The sequence below is a fragment of the Phytophthora infestans genome, genomic scaffold (assembly GCF_000142945.1).
Source record: "Phytophthora infestans T30-4 supercont1.29 genomic scaffold, whole genome shotgun sequence".
Taxonomy (NCBI): domain Eukaryota; phylum Oomycota; class Peronosporomycetes; order Peronosporales; family Peronosporaceae; genus Phytophthora; species Phytophthora infestans.
The window spans coordinates 846,036-868,303 of NW_003303730.1; the positions used below are offsets into that span (position 1 = coordinate 846,036).

Below are 22,268 nucleotides of genomic sequence, written 5' to 3' on the forward strand. Positions count from 1 at the left end.
AACGAGCTCACCATTGTTAAGAGTGAACAGCTGATGGCTGCCACCGAGGATATACCGAAGACGTACGCAGAGGCGACTACTAGTGCGGACCAAGACAGCTGGAAGAAAGCGATTGCAAGTGAACTCAAGTCGCTAGCGGACAGCGGTACCTGGAAGTTAGTGCCAAGACCAACGCACCAGCGCCCGATCGGTTGCCGCTGGGTGTTCGCATTGAAGCGCAATGAGAAGGGGCAAGTGATTCGACACAAGGCTCGTCTCGTGGCAAAGGGGTATTCACAGCGACAGGGCATCGACTACGAAGAGACGTACGCGCCTGTGGCTTACCTGAACTCAATCAGGGCAGTGCTGGCCAAGTGCTGTGCTAAAAGATTCGACATCGAGCAGTGCGACGTGGATACAGCGTTTCTGTACGGGAAGCTGGAAGATGAGATCTACATGGAGTTGCCAGAAGGACTTCGGGAGCTACTGGCACGGGTAAAGGCTCATGGTGAAGATGATGTCGTCTGCATGCTACTGCAAAGTCTGTACGGACTCAAGCAGTCGTCTCGTGCCTGAAACGAGACCATCGACAACCATCTCAAGCCCATGGGGTTTCAGGCTGCTGACGCTGACCCGTGCATCTACACGAGAGGTGCAGGTGATGACGAGTGCAGCGTGTGTCTTTACGTGGACGACATGCTGATTGCGTCACGAGACAAGGTCGTCATCGCGTCGGTAAAGGCTGGCATCGCTGAGAAGTTCAAGATCAAGGATCTAGGACCCGCCTGTTTCATTCTCGGTATCGAGATCGACTACGACATCGATGGCAAGAAGCGTGGCATCCCACAACGCGCATACACCGAGTCGATCATTAAAAAGTTCGGTCATGAAAACGCGAAGCCAAGCCTGATGCCACTAGACCCAAGTCTACACTTGACTAAGGAGGACGAACCGGAGACCGATGAAGACAAGGCTAAGATGAAGTTGAGGCCGTACCGATCGCTCATTGGTAGCATCATGTACCTGGCGTGTAGCACACGACCTGACATCTCGGTTGCTGTTGCCAAGCTGATTCGCTTCCTGGAGAACCATGGTGAGAAGCACTGGTATGCTGGAATCAAGGTGGTGCGCTATCTGTTGAGGACCAAGGACGTGGGCATCGTGTACGACGGTTCGCAAGGAACAGAGCTCGTCGCCTACTCGGATGCAGAATGGGCTGGCAACCGCGACGACAGATGTTCGGTTAGCGGGACAATGCTCAGGATGTGCGGGGCACCTGTGGTTTGGCGCTCCACGTTTCAGAAGGCCGTCGCCCTAAGCTCGACTGAGGCCGAGTACATGGCTCTGAGTGACTGCATCAAGGAAGTGGTGTGGATGCGTCTACTGCTTAAGGACATTAGTGCTGAACAAGTGGGGGCTACGGTGATCTACAAGGACAACCAAGGTGCCATGGCGTTGACGAAAAATGTCGGTTATCAAGCTCGTACGAAGCACATCGACATTCGCTACCACTTCATTCGTGAAAACGTTATGAGTGGTGAAGTTGAGCTGGAGTATATGGAAACCAAGAACCAGCTCGCGGCCTTCCTTACCAAAGGTCTGTCGTCGAAGACGCTACGCTACTTGATGATAAAGAGCAATTTGGTCGTCAAGCTCGAGACGTCGAATTGTGTGGGGGTGCTGTTATTGCACTTCGCCGTCACGTCGCCTGGGTTCCTACCTCTAGACACGCGGCTGGTGCGTGGCAAGCGTGTGCCCTGAGGGGTCATAAGCTGAAGTGGGTCGAATGGAGCTATCTGATTGGCTGATCCCAAATGATTGACATGGTTAATGCCAGGGTCGGATTCGTGCATATCCAGTCCACTTATAAAACTCAAGTGATTTTCGTCGCCAACGCTTATGACGAGTATAGGCGTTGCCGACAAAATGTATATTTTGTGTATGGATTTACATGTGATAAGGAGGACTACGGAGGAAAGTCGAAAGGAGCTAACAAAGCACGACAAGAACAACTAACTCAATAAAACTCACTTTCGGATTTCATATCTTCTTAACACTCGACTACTACAAGCTTCGAACGCATACTCTCAATTCAAGATTCGTGTACACTCTTCCGGTAAGACCCTGCATAGGGCTAGATTATGCCTGCCGTTGATACTCGAGAGGCATAGCTTGTAGCGTATTGACCGGTAGCGTCAAGAGATTAGGTCGGTCCGGGTAGGGCAAAGTCTCGCTACGCGCGAAAGACAGCCCCGCAAACCCAGCGGGCCGGTACGTCGGATAGCCCGGGTGCCATAACACTTCTAGCTGAGCGGCCTCGGCGCTCGGTGACCTGTAAAAGCGCTCGTGCGCCGTCGTCCATCCTTTGGTGGGGGGTACAGGGTTGGTGAACGAGCTCGGCCGAGCCAAATCGGCGGAGCCTCGGAAGTGCTCTGACTTGGTTAGTCGGAACCGAGTGGAAGCGAGCCACATGTCTGTCTCAGCTGGGCCGAACCGCGAGGGGGCCACCCTCTGCGCAGGCCATACAACCGCCGACCTAACTCGGTGATTTGCTGTGGTTTGTGTAAGGAGTCCACATCTGACGGTATGTGTGTGTTCTACTTCACCACAAAAATAAGTAGCTGTCTCGGAAGGTGCGAGCACGTGTGTGGTAGTGCAAACCATACCGATGGGCGTGGCAAGTCGATATATATGTACGCGCAGCTGCCCTGTCCATAATGATCGAGATAAGAGCTCAGTTGAGTCGCGGATGGCTATAAGGTGCACTCGCCGCGCGTGTATCTATCGCGTTGACTACTGCTAGGAGATGCACAGTCAACTTGCCTGTATCGCCTGTGCCCAGCTAATGACATACGGAGATGAATATTGCGTTGACAGACCATCGCAATCAGTGATATGGTAGCGGTTTCCTTGCGCCAAGATGCAGAAGCTCTTATTGCTCCATTCACCCGGTGTCTTAGTATATTTGTGTAGGTGTATTTGATCTCGCTAAGATTCGTTTTTTTTTCTCATCGATTTATACGGAGGTTTTGGAGCACCAATGATAGTGATTTACCTTCTGCGAATTATTTTGATTTTGCAATTAAGTGTACCACGGAGTGGTGTTATTTCGGAAGCGAAGCGTTTAAACGATAATACAGACGAAGCCTTTTAGGGTAGATGGCATTCATTATGTGGATCACGTTAAACCCTGGTGCCTACGAAAAAGTCTTTCTTTTCGTAATGATCTGGAGTTGTACGTCTATTTTTAATTTGACGATCTGGACCTGCCGGTTGTCGAGCAGATGCATCTCTATGTGGGGCTGTAAGCAGTAACATTTGGAAAGATATCAGGAATGCTGTAGGTCGGTGATACCGGAAATGGGAGCAATAAGAGTGTTGTGGAGAGGGTCGTTGCGAATACAACATTGGTAGGACACAGTGTACGTTTAGCTCATGTAGCTCTAATTTGAGTTAAAAATTTCTAAGCCCGCCGCAGCGCAGCGGAGGTGGTCAGCCCTTTCTATACCAACGAACCATGCCCTAGCGTCCGCGGAGCGGGCGCCTAGAGCGCAAGTCCTAAACTAACGGTGCAACGTCCGTCCTTCACACGAAACGCTCGGATTTTTACCCTGCCGAGCGGAGAAGGCGGCTTCGATTGGTTAAAACTGAATTATGTAGCTTACATCAATAAAATCATGTGGTTCACGGAAGATTTGCATAAAACTATAACATTATCCGGAGGCGTCACCGTTTTTTATATTAGAAGGGATTTACTATATAATATTGCATGTTGCTTTTAATATTTGAGGGCGTAGCAGAGCTACTTATTCTCAAATCAAATAGCCCCTAAAGAAGCGTACACGTAAGCATGCATGTTTTTTAAGGCTATACTATAATATACGTAATACTATAAACTTAATAGTTTTGCAAGTTACAGTGACTTTAATAACTACAGCTGTTTTCTTGTGGAAATATCAATAAATTATCTGAGAGTGACTGAGCTGCCAAATCGTTGTACATTTACAACAGAAGCTGCTGTAAGAGCTGGCCGTGAGAACAACGCTGCCAATAAACGTTGTCACTTGAGCCACAAAGATATATAGTTTTAAATTGAGCAAAAAGAACTCAGATTTGTTATTCCTGTAAACCGTTGATTTTTTAGTTGTTTAGACAGCAATATCCGATACTACTAAACGGGAGGACGTGTCGCCGACAAGAGCGTAGCACACGATTTACTTGAAGCGGTAAGACAACAACACAGTACGAGAGATGAAAAATATAGTTGGTTAAGTAGACCCCATAAAAAACGTTTATAAACTTGGAGCCTAAATGACGTTTAACCATCCTGGAATCATCGCTAAACTATTTAATAAAAAAACACTACCGTCAACAGCAACAACAGCAAGGCGTCTTGCGACACATTACCAAAATGCTTTAATCATAACTGGCACCGATTAGAGTGTCTAATGACTCATTCTGAATCAGCACAAAATGAGCGCTAAATGCATTAGCTTTAACAAATTTGAATATGTTTTAGCTTTCATTGATTAGCTACTTACAAGATTAAACAGGTAGTACAAGCGGGTATTTAGTGCAAAGCTGGACAAACCATTACTATCCTTTGCATCGATGCGAGCTAAGTTTCTTAGCTGCTCAGAAACGACCCATGGTATCGAGCACGACGCTAAACTAAACATATTGTGTAGCGTTTGCATAAATGTTATTTCAAGTGTAGGTGGTTTTGGGTGAAAGATGAAGCTGAAGATACAGTGATAGCCAACAAAAATAAAGATACTGTATCAAGAATCTTGATTCAAGATCATAAGAATAACTATTTTTATTCAGGTAAGCATGATACTGTCCCAGACTAATAAAATTTACAAATCTATTTAGGCACATAGGGGTTCGGCGGGTTTTTAAAATTATTATCCTGCCGAAGCGTAGCGTAGGCGGGAAGGCCAAAACAAGTAGAACTAAACCTTAATGACCGCCGCGTAGCGCGGCGCTCGGTTAGTAACGCTATAATAACTATAATCAGGCTTAAAGATCCCTCATAACAAGTAATCTCGCTGTTGTTGCTGTTGCTGTTATCGCTGCTGATGTGATTCTATTAAGTATTGCTAACACTTAACTGCCAAACGCTGCTACATTGTAGACAGCTTGTCCGCCTCATTCACAAATCTTAGGTGTTTATAGAGAATTGTAACTTCACCCATGTGTATGAGTTTTGTAAGAACTTGTCAATTTTTTACAAGAGTGATTGTAAAAAAAAAAAAAAAAAAAAAAAAAAACCACACACACACTATCTTTATGACCACAACTTTTAGATCAGAGATTTTTTTAAACAGGTCACCCGCAGATTTGGTCTGTTTTGGTCACGCCTAAATTTATGTTGGGCCTGCATCAATTTGACCGTTTAATAAAAGTTGCACTGAGATACAATATTCGCTCTGAACTTGCCTGCCTTACGTAGTACTTCGCACTTGATTCTTTTCGACGCGCAAGCATCAGAACTTTGTTGAAATGCTCGCTAAGCAGGAACTATCATTGACAATTCATGTGTAACGTTACGAAGTGACGTCCTGTGATGAGACATCCGCGAGGAAGCAGAGAATAGGAGAAACACACGCCCATCGCTGGGATAACCCACACGGTGCTATTAATAGGCGACGCGGGTGCCATAGCCGCGGCACTAAGGTGAGCGGGTGCCAGCGTCGAACTCACCAGCGAGTCGCGCATTGCACTCTCCAGGACATTCTATTTAGATATCGCGAGCGTAGCGAGCCGCGGGGGTGGCGAAGTGCGCGGCTGGTCAATTTTCTGCTGTGACCTCTAATCGTCGATTATGTCTTATTGCGACACTCAGAAGATCAAAATTTTACAGAAATGATTTGCTGTGTGCTGGCGCAGTAAATGCATGTGTTTGGCATGTTCTGTCCACATCAACAGTGTTTATCACCAAATGTAATCATTGATGAGCTAGCCGCTACGCAGCGGTAGTTTAGGTCTAGCTATAAGTGCTGTGTGGCCGATGTGAAGCCGCGGAATAGCACCAGAACTGTACCGCTATCCCTGGGATATTCCGGTGGCTCCTCTTTGGAGCTACACACATGTACATGTATTAGCTTCCTAAAAACTAAATGGGTCGATTACAGTGGCCAACCATACGCCCCTAAGACGCCCGAAACTCACTTCCTCATTTCACCGCATCGTCTCAAATACTGTGAGCGCTCTAACACTCTGATGTTTTCGATTTCCTGGCTCCGCTGTACACTCCGTCTGGTAGCTTTCACTTTCTTCACCAACGTGGTCACTATCTCAACAGCTATGGAGGTCAAGACTAGGAGCGGAAACTCCGATCTGCTTGTTACCTCTTCTGCTGACAATATTGATAGCAGTAACACGGCGAAGAGATCATTGAGGCAAGTTGCCAAGGCATCTCAAGAGAGCGTCGACTATCTCAGTAGCAAATCGAAGTATGTTGCAGCGGAAGAGCGAGGATGGCTTACCAAGCTTTTCGGTGAGAAAATCCACCTTGAGAGAGCTTCAGAGGCAGCATATACAACGCTTTTAGACGACGCAGCAGCAAAAATGAAGATTTTTTTAAGATTTCGGGAATTGGTACGATCTCAAACACTGAAAACATGGAGTGCCACCTCTCCAGTGCACACTAGTGAGCAAGAATGTAAAGGTAAAACAGGAGGCATATTCGCTTTAGCAGTGCATGGATGCGGCTGTTCTAACGTTGCAGCTAAGAGCAAATAATAACACAAACCAGTAGTAGGGCTTTTTCCGATCAAGCTACTCACTGTCTCAACCCGTGGTTTTGCGTGGTTGCGCAACGTGCATGTACAGTAGTGTATGTCTTTGTTTAAAACACTTTCGGCTTCGCTCCCCAGCTATTTCAGCGAACTGGTCAAGTGGTTAAACACTGGGCTTCTGATCGGGAGGTTGCGGGTTCAAACCTCGGCGCGTTGAAAAATTCCGATTCGCTTAAGTACGAATTCGTGGCCGCAAAACCAACTGGGCCATAGGGTCGCAGCCGGTAGTTGATGTGAAGCAAGCGTGCACAAGGTACGCCACGGAGACGCAAATCCTGTAAGTAATTGATAGCAGGTCTTAGGTATTAATAGAAAAGAACCCTTTTATTCCCCGGAACAACGCAGTTAGATTTTTTTCTTTAATTATCGAGGCATTTGAGGTTCTTCTAAATCTGCAAAAACCAGAGTAAAACCTCGCTGAAATAGCTGGGTAAATTCCTTCTACCCATGGTAGAATTTTTATTACTGACAATTTATACAACATCAGAATACGTGCGCGCGAGTCCGCGGTGGACGCTGCCTGTGCTCGAATTAACGCGTGGACGACCTCCTCCAGGACTACGAGACGATCTGGATCGCACGAACGAGTACGAGTTACTCCCTTGTGGCGATGGGAAGACTCCCAACCGAGGCGAGCGTTGCACGAACTGCGCGTTGAAAACATTCTCATCATTAACGTCGGGTTCATCTTGCACCACGAAATGCTCGTACGCCGACATGCCATCGCCACGACTGGCGAACGGGTCGAACCCCGCAGCTGAAGTGCCAAACATGGACACACGCGACGGCGGAGGAGGCATAGGGAGGTTCTCAGCAGCCAGAGCTTCCGCAAGTCGATCGTAATTAACCGAGTGGTGGTTGACGACACTTCGGCCCAGAGCCAAGCGACGACCTTCGAGTCGCATCTCGGACAGCGAGTGCACAGAGTCGCGGTTCATAAAGTACGCGGCGGTGGCGAAGTCGCTGGTTGTGCTGATCTCCTGTGACAGCGACTCGGCCAGTTTGGGCTCCAGTAGAGCCATCCGAGTGGCAATATTGGCCAAGGCAATGGCAGGCTGGATGATCAACACTCCTAACTCTTTCAAGTCCTTCCCAAAGTTACAGTCTGGGATGACTGCAATCATTCGAGGGTGGTCTTCTCCCAGTAACGCCTTCATCGTCCGTACGTGCTCTAGGGTTCGCATGCCGTCGCCAGTGAAGATGAGCACATCAGCGGTCGACATTTGGTCGTTCTGTTCGCGGTCTTTAACCTTGTTCTTGTATTGGATTAACTCTCCTTTTGCGGAGCGTTTTAGGATCGTTTCGTTGATGGAGTGCCACTTTTCCGCTTGCTCTTTGTCCAACAGTGGCACGTTCACTTGAGCGCCATATAAGGACAACTCGAGGGCAACTTCAAACGCCACTTCGTCCTCCCCGATGACCACCGCGCTTTTGACCTTGTAGAACGGCAGCAAGGCACGTGGATCCCCATTGCCCTGTGTAATGTTACTGCTGGAGAGGCGACTGCGGTGCAGTGCGCGCCCTCCATTAACGCTGCTGTCACTCTCGGAAACGTCGCCATCGGCAGGTTGCGTCTCTGCCACTCGGTCGTACATACTCTCTCCCGCTCGACTGAGGCCAATGGCACACAAGACCGGTCCGATGATCTGGTTTACCACCACAGCTGCAACAATAGTTGCCGCAAACTCGGCCGCCCACGGTTCGGAGCTTAGCGCCATCACTTCATTTGCCAAACCTAGTGCCACACCAGCTTGAGGCGTCATAGTCAGCCACAAATTATTGTACTGCCGTGGCGAGAGTTTCAGTAGGAAGCGACCGCCGAGGTAACACGCAATGAAGACAGAAACGAAGCGCAGACACACGTACAAACTCATGAGCGGGATGGCGTCCACCACTTTGTCGAGTTTGAGAGCAGCGCCAGTCATGACGAAGAAAGGCAGGAACATGTAAGGGGCCACAGTGTCCAAGATGACATGCATGTCGTGGCGAATCAACGAGTAGTGGCCAGCCAGGCAGGACGCCACCATGAGAACTAATAAAGGCTCGAATTTCACTTCCCACGACAACCCGTAGGACGCCACAGTGGCCTCACTGATGGTCGTAGTGGCAATGTAGAACATGTAGCCCATGGTCAGCCACAGAAAGCCCTTGACATACAGAGACATCCGCGTCGTCCAGAACTCTGGGCTTGGGGCGCGTCTGCGGTCTGTTGCCTCCACGTAGGCGTTGTGTGGGTGTGGCAAGTTGTCTGGATCTGTTGTTGCCTCCACCTCTTTGTACGGACCGTAGTTGGACGCAGTGAGGGACGTGGGGTCATGCAGATCCAAGTGTTCGTCTGCTGCGCTTCCTGGGATCTGGAATATGAGGATGATGACGAGGCCTAGTAGCGCTCCGAGAAGCAAGTTAGACGCCACCATGGCCAATGTGAAGACGAGATTCCCCACTGACACACTCAGGTCAGCGCAGTAAATAGAGCAAATAATGCGCGAGACGGAGAAAGACACTAGCACCACAAATTCCGCTGTCATTGTTGCTCCGAGCATGAGATTCGTGAAGGGCCCGACACTGTTGAGCTCGATTTTTATTGCCATCACTGTGGCAGGGGAGCCCAGGACCGAGATGGAGCCAAACATGAGTGCAATCCCCAGTTGGCAATTCGTGATAAAGTCGTCGTAGAAAAAGGCGTTATTTGCCAGTAAATGAACACTCGTGAGGACGATCATGGCCACAACGTAGAGAACACTAAGGAGGATGAAGATCTGCTTGAGTTGCGGTCGCAATTCCGGTAGATAAATCTCCTGTCCGGCTTGGAACGAGATGAACGACAGCGCCAATGCGCTCACGTACGTCGACAGCATTTCCACCAGCTCCTTGGGCAGCAAATTGGCCACAAACGGCCCTGCGATGATCCCGATCACGAGATATCCCGTGATCAGAGGCAACTTGAAGAGTTTGGGGAAGAAGAGACCCAGCGGATGAGCGGCCACCAACACCACGATGAAGGCGAGCGCATATTGCAGTGTGTCGACGGTGTTGCCCCATGAGTTGAAGGGAATGGTGGCGTCGTCAGCGGCTGCAATTGCCACGTGGAACAGCAGCGATGAAAGCAACAGCAACATCTCACAGTTGGCGAGAGAACGCCAACAAACGCCACTCGAACGATACTGAACCAATTCAGAAATGAAACATTTTCACAGTCGCAAGCGGCAGAGCAGGTGCCGCCTGCCCATCCCGCTGAAGGTTAGGTGTAACATGTAACTTTTCACGTTTCTTTGGCAACAATAGAAACGTTGAATGAGGAAGAGGGACTTGGAATCCCGCTAGGAATGTCCATCTCCGGCCAGGCAGCAAGGCTCAAAGCTGGCAAGTCTTTTGCCCCGCTGTCTCTCTCTTGATGTGTGGTTCGGCAATATGCAAAGATCGTTTGCAGCGAATATTACGGTCTCTTGCGGCTTCGTTTAATCACTTCAACATGAGATTAATGCAAATCGTGCAAGATACTGTGTTACAGTACAGCACCGCATTCTCTGTGACGGCGGCAATGTCGAATTAGTCGCTATGTCTAGATTATCTCTGCAAGCGAGAGTTGATCAGTGATCGACTTAAACTCGAGCGATATGCTGCTCATTTTTAAGCACCTTGTTCAATAAGACTTGTCAGGAAAGCTACAACCAGCTTGTTGCAACGATTTCCTAGAGCCCAACTCTGGTTTCAGATCGTCGTTGGAAAGTGTGGGTGTACAATGTACAATGTATGTACATGTAATGGTGCCCACTGCGACACCGAATAAATATCTGATTTCCTCAGCCAATAAACTCTCTGAGCAAATTCTAGATGTCAGTCCTTGCGAGTGGGTCGATCCTGCATATCCCGCAACCTTCGCTTCCGAGCTCGTTCCAGACGTTCTTCTTGACTAAGAGGCTTCCGAGGACCAACCGAGACAATGTTCTGCTTCTTGCCACTTTTCTTGCCTTTCGGGGCTGCTGTCTTTTGCTTGCGTCGTGATCCCTCTTCGTCCGAGTCGCTGTCACTGTTGCTGGACTCTTCGTCCTCGATGAAATAGTTCCGTCGACATGGGCAGCAAGTGTAGTACAAACACCCCAGTCGCATACGACTCGCCTGCTGTTGTCGCTTCTGCTTGGCGGTGCGCTCCATCTCCCCCTTCCTCGCTCTCTGAGCCTCGTCACTCGTATCCTCAACATTTCCTACTGCTGCTTGTTGCGCGAGCTTCTCGGTGTGCTCGGACGTCAGTTCCTCAATCTTTCGCTGCCACCATTTCTCACCGAGCGTGAAAATTTTCATGTTCTGTTGGATACGAAAAGCAGGATACAAGAGACTTGGAAACTGCGAATTGAGCTGCTTGAACTCGGCAAAGTCGATCTTCCCATCCCCGTTGAAATCGAAAGTTTTGAGTGCCTGCTTCATGTTACTCGTTTGTTCGTCTTCGTGTAAAATTTCTAACAGGTTGGTCAACTCTTCACCCTCAATTGTACCGTTTTTGTCATCGTCGAACACGTTGAAGCAAACTGCAGAAAACTTTGTCAATTGCTGTAGGTTGGCTTCAAAGTGAAGTTGCAGGACGTACATTTGAGCATGTCCTCTTTATTCAAGAGGCAGAATTTCCCAAGAGCTTCGACATACTCGCTAAAGTCCAGGACTCCGCTGTTGTCTTCGTCTGTTTGTAACACAAGAAATAATGTAAATTTTGTGAAGAGTGTCGTTAAAGTTTATTGTGTAGCCTACCGATGAGGGCGAAGATCGCATCGCCGAATTGCGAGTGTTTCTCGTCGATGGAGGCGTAAAATTCGGTTCTGTCGATCGTACCGCTCTTACTGCAGTTAAAAAAATTAAAACAGTTTGTTTTACGCAAAATTCAATCTCAAGTTCTCCAGTACTACGTTAGCAGAACGCAATTCTATATAAGTAAACGGCAACCGAATATTATGCAAGCCAAATACGAACCTCTTTGTCGTAGCGAGAAAATTTGCCGTAGAGCACACTGAGATCTTTGGCGGTAACTGCAATGTCAGCGTTAGCGCACATGGAAGTATAAATCTCGTAGCAGCAAAAAACTTTTCACGCACGCTTAAGCTTCTTGATCATCTGCTGCATGCGCTCGTCAGACACAGGCACCTGGTTGCTCAGCATGCCGCCCATCGCTTCTGCTTTGCAGCTATTGCTGACGCTAACAATATCAAGCCGTTACAGTGAAAATCACTCTTATAAAACGCCCTAAATGTTTAAGAAAAAAATCATCTAATCCATAGCAAAAATTCGGTTCATACGCTTAACGCAGTGCCACTTCCTCCCTATTCTGCCAGCGAGGGACGGCCATAATGCGAGCCATGCCTCGGTGGACTTGAGCCTCAAGATACGGGCCTTCCACCACTTCTCCGTCCACGCACATGAGGTCGGTGGCTCGCTCAGGAACGAGCTTGAACGCTCGCGTGCGCACCTGTTGCACCCCTTTCTTGTCCATGTGGTCACCACTCTCAATCGCGAGCATCATCGCCAGCAGATCCTTGCGGGAGTGAGCGCCGTCCATGAACGTGATGTAGTTGTAGCCATCATCAAACTCGGCACCGGGGGCAATCAGCGCGTCGGAAGCTGCGTGCGAGACGTTCATGACCCAGACGATACGGAAATGTCCGTCCAGCTGCTTCCACTTGGCCTCCGAGTCTTCCGTCTCCTTCGGACCTTGACCTTCTCCATCGAATAAATCCATTGCTGGACGTTGTGTCGACTTTGGATCGTGCGTCTCGAAGTAACGTTGAGGCTTTGCGTCCTCGCCTTCGTCCAGATACCAGATTTTCCCTGGATATTCCGGTCGTTTTAACACCAATTGGTTGATAAAGGCGACGGTAAAGCGCAGTCCTCCCAACATCCGCAGCTTCTCCGAGCCAATATCCACATCGGCAATGGACGCCCACTCCAGCGACAGAAACGAGTACGTCGTGTCCTTGTCATTGCGCACCGACGTGATGTCCAAGTCGTGCGGTAAACCTTTGGCCAGGATGAAGGCAGCGTTCACGGGCTTGCCCTTCTCCTCACTCTGGTGCGCGATAGAGTGGGCCAGACCGTTGCCGGAGCCGCCCGGGATGATGCCGATTGGCTGTCGGATCGCCTCGTTCCAGTCCGCGCGCTTCATCAGACCCTGGACAACTACAGTACTCAATTACAGTAGCGTCAGAGATCTCGTACCGTGACTCTAACGGTACTCTAACTACAGTGCACACTCACTTTCGTACAGACTGCCGTCGCCACCGACGGCCACGACGCAGTCGTAGACACCCAGCGGTATCTCCGAGACGATCTCCATCGCGTGGTTGGCGTGGTCCATGACCTTCACGTCCGTCTCCACGTTGGCGAAGCGGAGCACAGGCGCCACTTTGCTGTCGTAGATCTGCCGCGCTCGTCCTGGTCCGCTCACGGGGTTTATGAGCACCAGGAACTTGCGTTGCGGTCGCGCCACGACCTCCAGCTGGTCCAGACTTTCCAGTTTCTCGACAGTCTCCTGGTTCCTCGGATCGGCCACAAAGTTGACGAGTTGCTGCAGTTTTAGCACTTGCGGCATCTGTTGTCCTTTGAATCGGAAGAAAAACTCCTCGACGCGCCGCTTTTTCATCGTTTTGGGCTTGTGGCTCTTGCACACGCAGGCGAAGACGCCGAAAAGGAATTTTGCGTCGCTCTGCACGTCCACAGGGCTCTGGACGAGTTCCCCGTCCGATGTGAGGACGTGGGCGCCCAGTACATCGCCCCACGGCAGTTCTAGCGTCTGCTGCTTCTTGCCGGCGGATGCAACCACGCAGTGCGATGGTGAGAGGCGGAAGCGAGCGGGGTCGTGGCTTGCGGCGCGCCACAAGGTTTTGACTACTTGTTCCAGCTGTAACTCCGCCAATAGAGACTCTATGGACGAAGGGTCTGCAGGGATCGTAGAGGATGCATCGGGCTTCGAGTTTGCCGAAGCAGGAGCATTGGGAGGTGCTGGGGACGCGGCAGCAGGCTCCGACGGCGACATGGTAGAGAGCTGAGCAAATTTTAGACATGTAGTTCATGTAGAATACAGAATTCTCTATGTCAAGACATTTAGAGAACAGAGTCAAAGAAGATTTTAATAGGAACAAGTCTATTTTGTTAAATCACACATGTACGATTTGACATACCGAATCCGGTACAGTACTTTGAGACGGGATACCTTGCAAGATTTGGTCGGTTGGTTACCCCGTAATTGATAATAAACGTAGGTTGTCCCTTCGTGTCGGTTAAGCCTTTGATGTGGCGATTATTCAAGAAATTCAGACTAATTTTGACGAAATTATTCAAATCTACGTATTAATAATTTGGGGAAACATGCGAAGACTGTCCAAGTTTTTCATTACGACGCTTTCAGAGGCTGATACTAGAAAAAAAAAGCTTAAAGTAACCGGCACGTAGTTTCATGTGCGATCGAACCGATTTACCACCAGAGCCCGCTGATTTGTACCTGTTCCGACCGGCATCTTCTATCGTCCGATGATCGAGTTTCAAAGTAGACAGTATTATCAAAAGCCCATTCACAAAAAAGCAGGTCTACCAGTCTAATAGAATCTAATTGTTTTATAAACGGTAGGATATTATGTCATACAAGCTCAAGGTAGACATGTACAATCCTTAGTATTTGTAGTTTTTCATTCAAAGTTGCACTGACAATTATTCGCACCCTTTTTACTCCACAAACAATTGTTTTCTCTTTCAACTGTACTCGAACAAACCACTAATAAAAACTAGTTTTGCAAGGCCCAATTATAAATTAAATCGCAATTAGTTTTTTCTTGCATTCTCAACATCGAGGTCGCGGGTGTCCTGGACCAACCAGAGGTAAATAAAAGGCTATAGCGAACACGAAAACAACTTCTTTTTTCGATTAGCGTCAGAGCGAGGAACATTAATGACAGCTGTAGTATCGGTACTGAAAGGCCTGCTGTAGTATCGGAGATGCCTAATACTTCGCTATACAAGGGCGGATCAACCCTATGCGGAGTGATTATTGGCGTACGCCCGCAAACCCCTTTACCACTTCTTTCTGAGTAGCTGACGCTTTGCCCTCCCTCTACCTTGAAGATATCGGTAAAAAATTTCGCCGGAGCTAAATGCTTGCCACTCCACTCACTGAATTGTGCGTTCTGTAGCTTTATAGCCGTGTTCTCTAGCAGCGGATTCGATTTCGCTCCCATTAGCAGCTCCGCCAGACGAGATTCGCCGAAGCCCCTTGTCAACACGCCAATCAACGTTTCGTCAGCTCCCTTTTCACGGTTGATAAACTGGATGTAATTGTCCAGCGTAGGCAAGTTTCGGCTATGCCTGAAAAAGTCATCGTTTCTAATCTTCAGCAGCCTAAAAACATCTTCCCCAGACAAATGACGAGCCATCCAACCCTTGAACTGCTGTAGCTCCAATTTTGCCGCGACGCCGTTCGTATCCCCAGCACGTAGAGCAGAGACGATTGCTTTTGCCACATTAGCTTCTCCGTATATCGACGCCATCACTCCGACCAATGTTTCTTGTTTGGTGGGATTGTTCCCGTTGAACTTCTTGAGGTATTTTAGAAACGTCCTCAAGTTGATGTTTGTTAAAACACTGGTGACACTTTGGTCAAGGTGTAGCAGCTTCATGACGTTAGCTGGCTCCAAGCTCTCATCTTGCCACTGTTTGAGCATCCCGGCCTCCAATCCCCTCGCCTTCACCATCGTGCGGGTGTCTTGTTTTGCAGTGTTCAAAAGCGAAACCAAGTTGCTTTCACCACCAAACCCTTTCGTCAATGCTTCGAGCAACGAAGTTTGATGCTCAGGATAGTGGTGATTAAACTTCGCGATGTAATCGTCTAGTACCAGCATTTTTCGGCTGGTGAGCGCTTCGTATCCATCGTTTTTAAGCTTGAGTAACTTGAATACGTCGCCAACAGACTTGTCACTGTCCAGCCAAGCATAGAGTTGCTGGGACTGCAACTGTTGTGCAAGAGCCATCAACTCCAGTGACGAATCCTCACGTCTTCCTGCGGATACCAGTGCTTTTGCCACAGCATCGTCTCCGTAGCGTGCGGAGAGAGTCTCAATCATCGAGGCGGTCTCACCCGGTTTGCCCTTGTTGGTCATCGCGATATACTCCCCAAAACGCCCAGCTGGGGGCTCCTCAAGGCACTTTTCGATGTAATTTCCGAGCTCCAATTTTTTCGAAACATCGACTGGCGTCTGGTTCATACGCAAGTAATTCCACAATTTAACTGCTTGGGTGGACTCCGCTGCACTTTCAATTACAGAATGAATCACATTTCCGAAACCACCTCTCTCTTCACTAGCTTCGACTGTTGTATCGCCACCTCTCAAGAATCTGTAAATTGGAGCGACATCCCGGGTGTCAGCAACGGCTGTTCATCTGTGATTGTCTTCGACTTGTCCGGTGTACCATCGGCGAACCGGTAGCAAGCAGCGATATAATCACGCTGAAACGCATATTTTCTCAATGAGCGACTTGTGGGTAGATTTTTAAATAACTGCTACTAAATCGGCTGGAGCAACTCCCCTCTCCGTGACTCAACTCGCGCCAACCGTGATCCACTATTGTTGATGACCACTGGTCTCCAATGCAGTGGTTTACTTTAAGAATCTTCATTTCAAAACAATTATCGAGCTGATCTTGCTAAAAAAAGCTATTTCAAATATAATCTGCATATATTTAGCAGCTCAATCAAAAATAGCAACTTCGTGAAAAACAACTCGAGATATTTGAGGTTTTTCTACAAGTTTGGTATTAAACCTCAAAACCTCAAGAATCAGAGTAAAGCCTCGATGAAATAACTATTTGGAAGCAAATCAAACACGGATCGGAATTGTACCTACCGTGTTGTATTGTTTTGTGTAGAATCGATATTAACAGTGGTAAGCCTGACAAGGAAGAAAAAGCAATTGCTCAGAAGGCTGTCGTGATGACCCTTCTCCATGTTCTTCGAGGTCAACCTGCGCAGCGGCTGATATGCACCAAAAACTACTATTATATTATCCCATTGCCACAGAAGCTCCTGGCAATGGGGCATATACATGTAAGAACGATCCGGGGTGATCGCAAGGGGTGCTACAAATATGGCTAAAGGCACATTTCACATTGCTCAGTGACGCAACCATTCAGAGTCCATTGCATTGAGCTGGATGGACAATAAGCCGGTTCATTTTCTCGAACCGGGGTACTCCACGCTGCTTGCACGAGCGAGCCGACGTGAACCAGGCGGGGCTGTGTCCAGGGTGCCGCCCAAGGCTGGTGAAGGATTATCATGAGGCCATGAGCGGAGTTGATGTCCACGCCCAACGCCGCCTACAGCGCTACTCAATCCAGCGCTTGGTCCGAATGCGAAAGTCCTACAAGACGCTGTTTATCAGTCTCGTCGACATTGGCATGACTAACGCATTTATTATTCACGTGTTAGCAATGCGAAAGCTCCAGAAACCTGTACCACCGCGCAGTCTTCATGCGTCGTCTACACGCTGAACTTCTTGGGCAGACCAGTGAGATTCGCCGGCGGCAACGACATGGAGGAACCCATCACTCGTCCGCTTCCTAGCCATCCCCACACACCCCAGAAGCTAGAGGAGAAGAACAAGACAAAGACAAAGAGCCGCAAAGGACTCTGCAAAGTGTGTTCGGTATTTGCAGGTTCTGGAGTGCGCAGTTTCGAGACTAGTTTCTTCAGTGCAGTCTGCACAAGCTCCTGCGCAGCAAGGTACGGCGTCTTGAGCACGGCAGTAGCCTTACCTGCGACCAGATCTGGCATCAAACGTGGCGAAATGGGGCTGCTATTCGGCCGGAGTACCAGGACAATTTCCGTTTTTTTTCGATATGCGTAGACCATAAGTGTGAAGTACATGTTTATAATATGAACATGTATATTATACGTCATATATCTATCTAGCGTACTTTGGGGCGTCATTAGACTGGTATGTTTTTCGGACTGATTTTGATGCCACATGGAAAACCCAAAACAACGTTTGGCTAATCATATGACATAGACCAGTGCTCTGTCCAATTAAATTTCCTGATACATGTATGTAGCTCGTTAAAATGATGTTAAATTGAACTGTGTATTCTTAAGTGGACCAGAGTGATACGCGGCAGTGGGGATGTGCCGTGGGTGTCGAAATGGTGAGTGTCTACACCTTTGCCAGGCCAAGATGGTGCTACTCCACTTCAAACCGGATTTTTTAAAAAAAATGAAAACAAAAATTTGATTACGAAAAAGTAGCACTAAAAAGGAAATTCAAAGTGGCGAAAACGCAGAGCAAAGTGGTCCCCTCAGGCTGAGCTGCAGCTAGGTGCCGTACTGCATGTCTTCCATGCGCTCCGCGGCAGCAACGGAATGCTGGCAATGCAGTGTCAACCTGTTAGCAAGGTGCGTGTCGATACATCCGATGCGGCGTCTCGCCGCGCGTTCCAGTTTCTCCATCCGAGCAGCCGCAACCGTCCCGCGAGGATGCTCCACAACCAGCCCTTTACGGGGCAAGGCACGGTCGGCCTTGATCTTGGCCTTAAAAGCACTAAAACACCCTGTAGCACCAGCTCAAAAGTCGGTTAGTATGCCATTTAAAAAAATATTGTAATACAGTATACTGCGTACCTTGAATGGAGTACATATTGAAGAGTACGGAGCCAGCCGTACAAGTACCAAGTCGGCTCGTTCAGCGACGTGTGCTTCCGTTTGCTTCCACAAATCGACGTGATGTGGTGGCGGGGATTCCATTGTGGGCGGCTACAAGCGTCCAGTCACCGCCGACACGGAGGCAGTCGAGGACACGAGCTCTGGCAAATGCGAGGTGCGGGGCTCTGGGCATCTTGGGGTAGGTAGAGGCTTGGCTTGGTTGAGGGCTTGGGAAAAGATTGATAAGAGAGAGAGAGAAATGGCAATGAAGTACACTCAGGAGGGTTGATCCGCTTTGAACTGCGAATAAACCACTTTGAAGTACGGAGTGCGTTTACTTGACATATTTGTGAAGTGACATAAACTCTAATGTAAAAATTGAGAATAATTTTTAAAAAGGTTTAGTTACTTCACCACTTTGAAGTGGAGTAGCACCATCTTGACCTGGCAAAGGTGTAGTGTTGAAATGTGCACACCAGTGAGCTGGCGGAGGCGTTTGAATACACCTTTTCGCCTTCAAAATGGCAAATTTGTAGTTCAATGTGGCAAAATGTAAGTTCAACATGCCATGGAAAAATGGGAAAACATCGGCCAGCACGTTATTCCTATCTAAGGGTATTCTTGTTGTGGGGTGGCTTTGCCAGATGTACCTTCGAAATGGTACATTTACAGAAGCCAAAAGCGAACAAGCAAATCACGACGCCCACATTGATGGAGCGCTCTGCGGATCGAGGTGGAGGACGTTCCCTTGAGTGATCACTGAATGAGTGCCTCTGAGAATACTAGAGGCGAAGCAAATAATGATAAAATAGAGCTCACTTTTGCGAATTATAAGGAACACCTTAAAGTGGACCGCCAAGCTGCTTGTTCGAGCAAATTCAACGGGCCAAGTGAACAAGGGCTAAGAGCTATGCAGAGTGAGCTGCGAGATGAGCTAAGCACGAAGGGACGGTGCAAGCTACAGCTGTCCTTGCTTTCCAATATTATATTCTTGTCGGAGGGTATACAATGAGGAGAGCTTTACTACCGAAGGGTTCATCTGTAATCATCTCTGATTTCACTTGTTGGATTGGAACAACGCGCCATTAACGCCGTGTATTGTTCACCACGGGTGGCAGACAAAAATCGTGACACCTCCGTAGATCTTAATGATGGTGGGTGAAAGCAGCATAGAACGGCAAACCGAGTTGATAATTATCGCGCGAAGTGTTTATCGACCAAGACCTGTACTATATAATAGCCTGTCATATTCTATGCGCAGTTCATATCGCTTTTTATCGATTTTCAGACCATTTGAATTTGCATTTTGCCATCATGAACTACGAATTTGCTATTTTATGGGGAAAAGGAGTATATTTTTCGCGCTCAAAACAGTGCCGGAAACCTTAGATCAAAGCGCGTCGAGTGCGTTCTACAGTACTCAAGATTTCCAACCGCGTTTTAAAAAACGCTGCATGAACCCATTTAAGTACGATCTACGTCAACCAAAACGGCAAATTTGATCTTGAAAGCAACAAAGACCCCTTCAAAGATCCGACTTACAATAATAAATACCGGTACTATGAGTGTAATGAGAACAGAAGTCCCCGAGGGAGGCCGTCTGATTAATTTGCGAAGGGAATTCACGCGATTTTGTGATTTGTCAAAAATACCCCCAATCCAGGTGATCCGATATAAAGGGGTATATGAAGTACAGACTACGCTTCTTCATGGGGACTTCTGATGTTGCGCTAGAGTCCCCTGAAAGCTCAAAGCGTCTACTTGCTGATAGCTTGTCTACTAGGCAGCTTAGGGCATGTTTGCTTTCTGCACAGCAGCCAAACTTATTTCTATTTTGACTCGCTTACAATTCGAGTTGCTTGGCGCGCTAATGACACAATGGTGAGTTGAAGCAAGTGTCAACGTATGTACCAATCAATCAACCCAGCCAACACTCCGCTTGGTATTTGCAGTGCGAATGCATGCCTTCCACGCTCGACAGCCGTAAACCGCCCACTCGATCATTGCACGTAACCAGATCTTGTATGCAAATGCTTACCAACAAGACTCAGCAGCGGCATCACAAACATCTCTTGGCATGGGAGTTCCTCGACCACAATCATTTGCACCTTTTTCCTTTTCTTTGTCAACTTGCCATCGAGTTTTATAAACTTGAGCTGAGTATTGATGGGACATTACCAACATTCCGACCTCCCAGCGATGGTCACACAGTACATTCCTCATAAAGAACAGCACCCTCAGAACAGTGCTCACTCCACAACGTCCATCTCACTTGCCAGAGCCTCTATAACTCCATACACACAGAGACCTGACCATGCCCCGACCAGTGGACTCCTCAGACCCGCCCTCAGCTAGCGGCAGCTTGTTCTGTGAGCGCATTCAGCAGTTCCACCAGCGCGTGCGCAGTCGCTGCCTCGAGGCGCAGAGGACATCAGACACAGGCTCAAACGACGTCTCAGGTCTTCCGTGTCTACTACAGTCGTGGCGTAAGCGCATCGAGGCCATGGACGACACGCCGCAGCACAGACACAAGGGCCTTTGTCACAGGAGACCGCGCAACTCGTCGACAGAGAGCGACGAAGCGGCGTCTCCGCGCTTTGGATGCCCGTTCCGTGGACCTCGGATACCTCATCCGAGACTCGAACGACAAGAGGCCGTATGCTCGCTCTCCGGTATCTGGAGCGGCTTGACGTCGTCTAGTCCGCCGCCATCGCCTGAGATTTACGCCAAGCCGAGGCGTCGCCCACACCCATACTCGAGATGTTACGCAAAGGAAGAGGACGACCAGAGGAAGTCGTCGACTGAATAGATCAAAATCCTTCCTACAAGAGTGCGGTTAAATAAATAGCGGATATTTTTTTTCTTTTGGCTTTTTTGCCTGTTGATTCCTGCTTCAACGTAGTCAGGACCGGACGCTTAGGAAGGCGATTGCGCTTCGTCCTTGCAGACTACAAGTTCTTGTCGCCGCAACTGCGCTTTCGTTCTATCACCAAGGTGGAGACTGTATTTCCTTTAATATCGAGCGCACAGCTCTCGCGAAATACTGGAAACTGCACAATAATCGGAGCAAAATTTGTTTGCTGATGGCCTGTACCATTGTCGCTAAAAAAATTATACTACAGTACCCAATTCGATCGTCTTGGAAATTAGGGACGAAGTAGTTGATGGCCATTCACCAATCGGTCCACATTCTGCTGACAAATACTAAAGATCCTTGACTTACAACGATAGAAATGAGGAATACTAAAGATTCTTGCGTAGTTAACAACGATAGACATGGAGAAATAGTGATGGCTCGTTTAGAAAATATTTTCTTTCGACAGACGGTTGAGCACTTAATTTCTAAGAGAAAGCCACAGTGATCGATTCACATACTGATTAATTTCACAGAAATTCTCAGCCCCATGTATTCCATTCCACATGGATGAATGGCAAAGAAGAAAGGGCCGCCCTTTTTCGGGTCATCTCGGACCCCCCCCCTGGCGAACGAATGCCCTTCTTTACCAGTACTGAAAGTCTGTACCAAATATGAGCTGGCATGCTCAGTACTTTGCTCTACGAGCGGCGTGGATCGACCTTGTGTGGAGCGGCGTTATTTTTCTTCTTGAAGTAAGCCTCGTAGGCTCTCACCACTCGAATCTGGTTTCGTAAAGCATCGGCCTCCTCCACATTGAAGACGCTAGTAAGAACGTTCTTCGGATCGATGTCATTGTCAATCCGCTCCCTAAACTGCGCATTCTGTAGCTTTGTAGCCGGCGTCTCCAGCCTTAACTTCCCCGACGTCCTCGCTTCCATCAGCATGAGATTCGCCGAAACCCTTTACC

The 22,268-nt window shown here is 48.4% G+C and overlaps 5 protein-coding genes and 1 pseudogene across 6 annotated transcripts; 3 read left to right on the forward strand and 3 right to left on the reverse strand.

Moving 5' to 3' along the window:
* Window positions 1-6,204: 6,204 nt before the first annotated feature.
* PITG_13543 (secreted RxLR effector peptide protein, putative) lies at window positions 6,205-6,726 on the forward strand (the record flags this gene model as incomplete). Its single annotated transcript, XM_002899706.1, has 1 exon — window positions 6,205-6,726. One exon carries the CDS (start codon window positions 6,205-6,207, stop codon window positions 6,724-6,726), a length of 522 nt encoding a protein of 173 aa, XP_002899752.1.
* A 138-nt stretch (window positions 6,727-6,864) lies between these two features.
* PITG_28179 lies at window positions 6,865-6,941 on the forward strand (annotated as a pseudogene). Its single transcript has one exon. The product of its transcript is annotated as a tRNA-OTHER (tRNA).
* Window positions 6,942-7,205: 264 nt separating this feature from the next.
* On the reverse strand, window positions 7,206-9,947 carry PITG_13544 (uncharacterized protein; the record flags this gene model as incomplete). The annotated part of the gene is made up of 1 exon (XM_002899707.1): window positions 7,206-9,947. One exon carries the CDS (start codon window positions 9,899-9,901, stop codon window positions 7,256-7,258), a length of 2,646 nt encoding a protein of 881 aa, XP_002899753.1.
* A 672-nt stretch (window positions 9,948-10,619) lies between these two features.
* Window positions 10,620-11,939, reverse strand: PITG_13545 (uncharacterized protein; the record flags this gene model as incomplete). The annotated part of the gene is made up of 5 exons (XM_002899708.1): window positions 10,620-11,308; window positions 11,368-11,457; window positions 11,526-11,610; window positions 11,745-11,800; window positions 11,867-11,939. The coding sequence occupies 5 exons, from the start codon at window positions 11,937-11,939 to the stop codon at window positions 10,620-10,622; spliced, it is 993 nt and encodes a 330-aa protein (XP_002899754.1).
* Window positions 11,940-12,039: 100 nt separating this feature from the next.
* Window positions 12,040-13,800, reverse strand: PITG_13546 (sphingosine kinase, putative; the record flags this gene model as incomplete). The annotated part of the gene is made up of 3 exons (XM_002899709.1): window positions 12,040-12,944; window positions 13,023-13,627; window positions 13,775-13,800. The coding sequence occupies 3 exons, from the start codon at window positions 13,798-13,800 to the stop codon at window positions 12,070-12,072; spliced, it is 1,506 nt and encodes a 501-aa protein (XP_002899755.1).
* Window positions 13,801-20,758: 6,958 nt separating this feature from the next.
* On the forward strand, window positions 20,759-21,253 carry PITG_13548 (uncharacterized protein; the record flags this gene model as incomplete). Its single annotated transcript, XM_002899710.1, has 1 exon — window positions 20,759-21,253. One exon carries the CDS (start codon window positions 20,759-20,761, stop codon window positions 21,251-21,253), a length of 495 nt encoding a protein of 164 aa, XP_002899756.1.
* Between the last annotated feature and the right edge of the window lie 1,015 nt (window positions 21,254-22,268).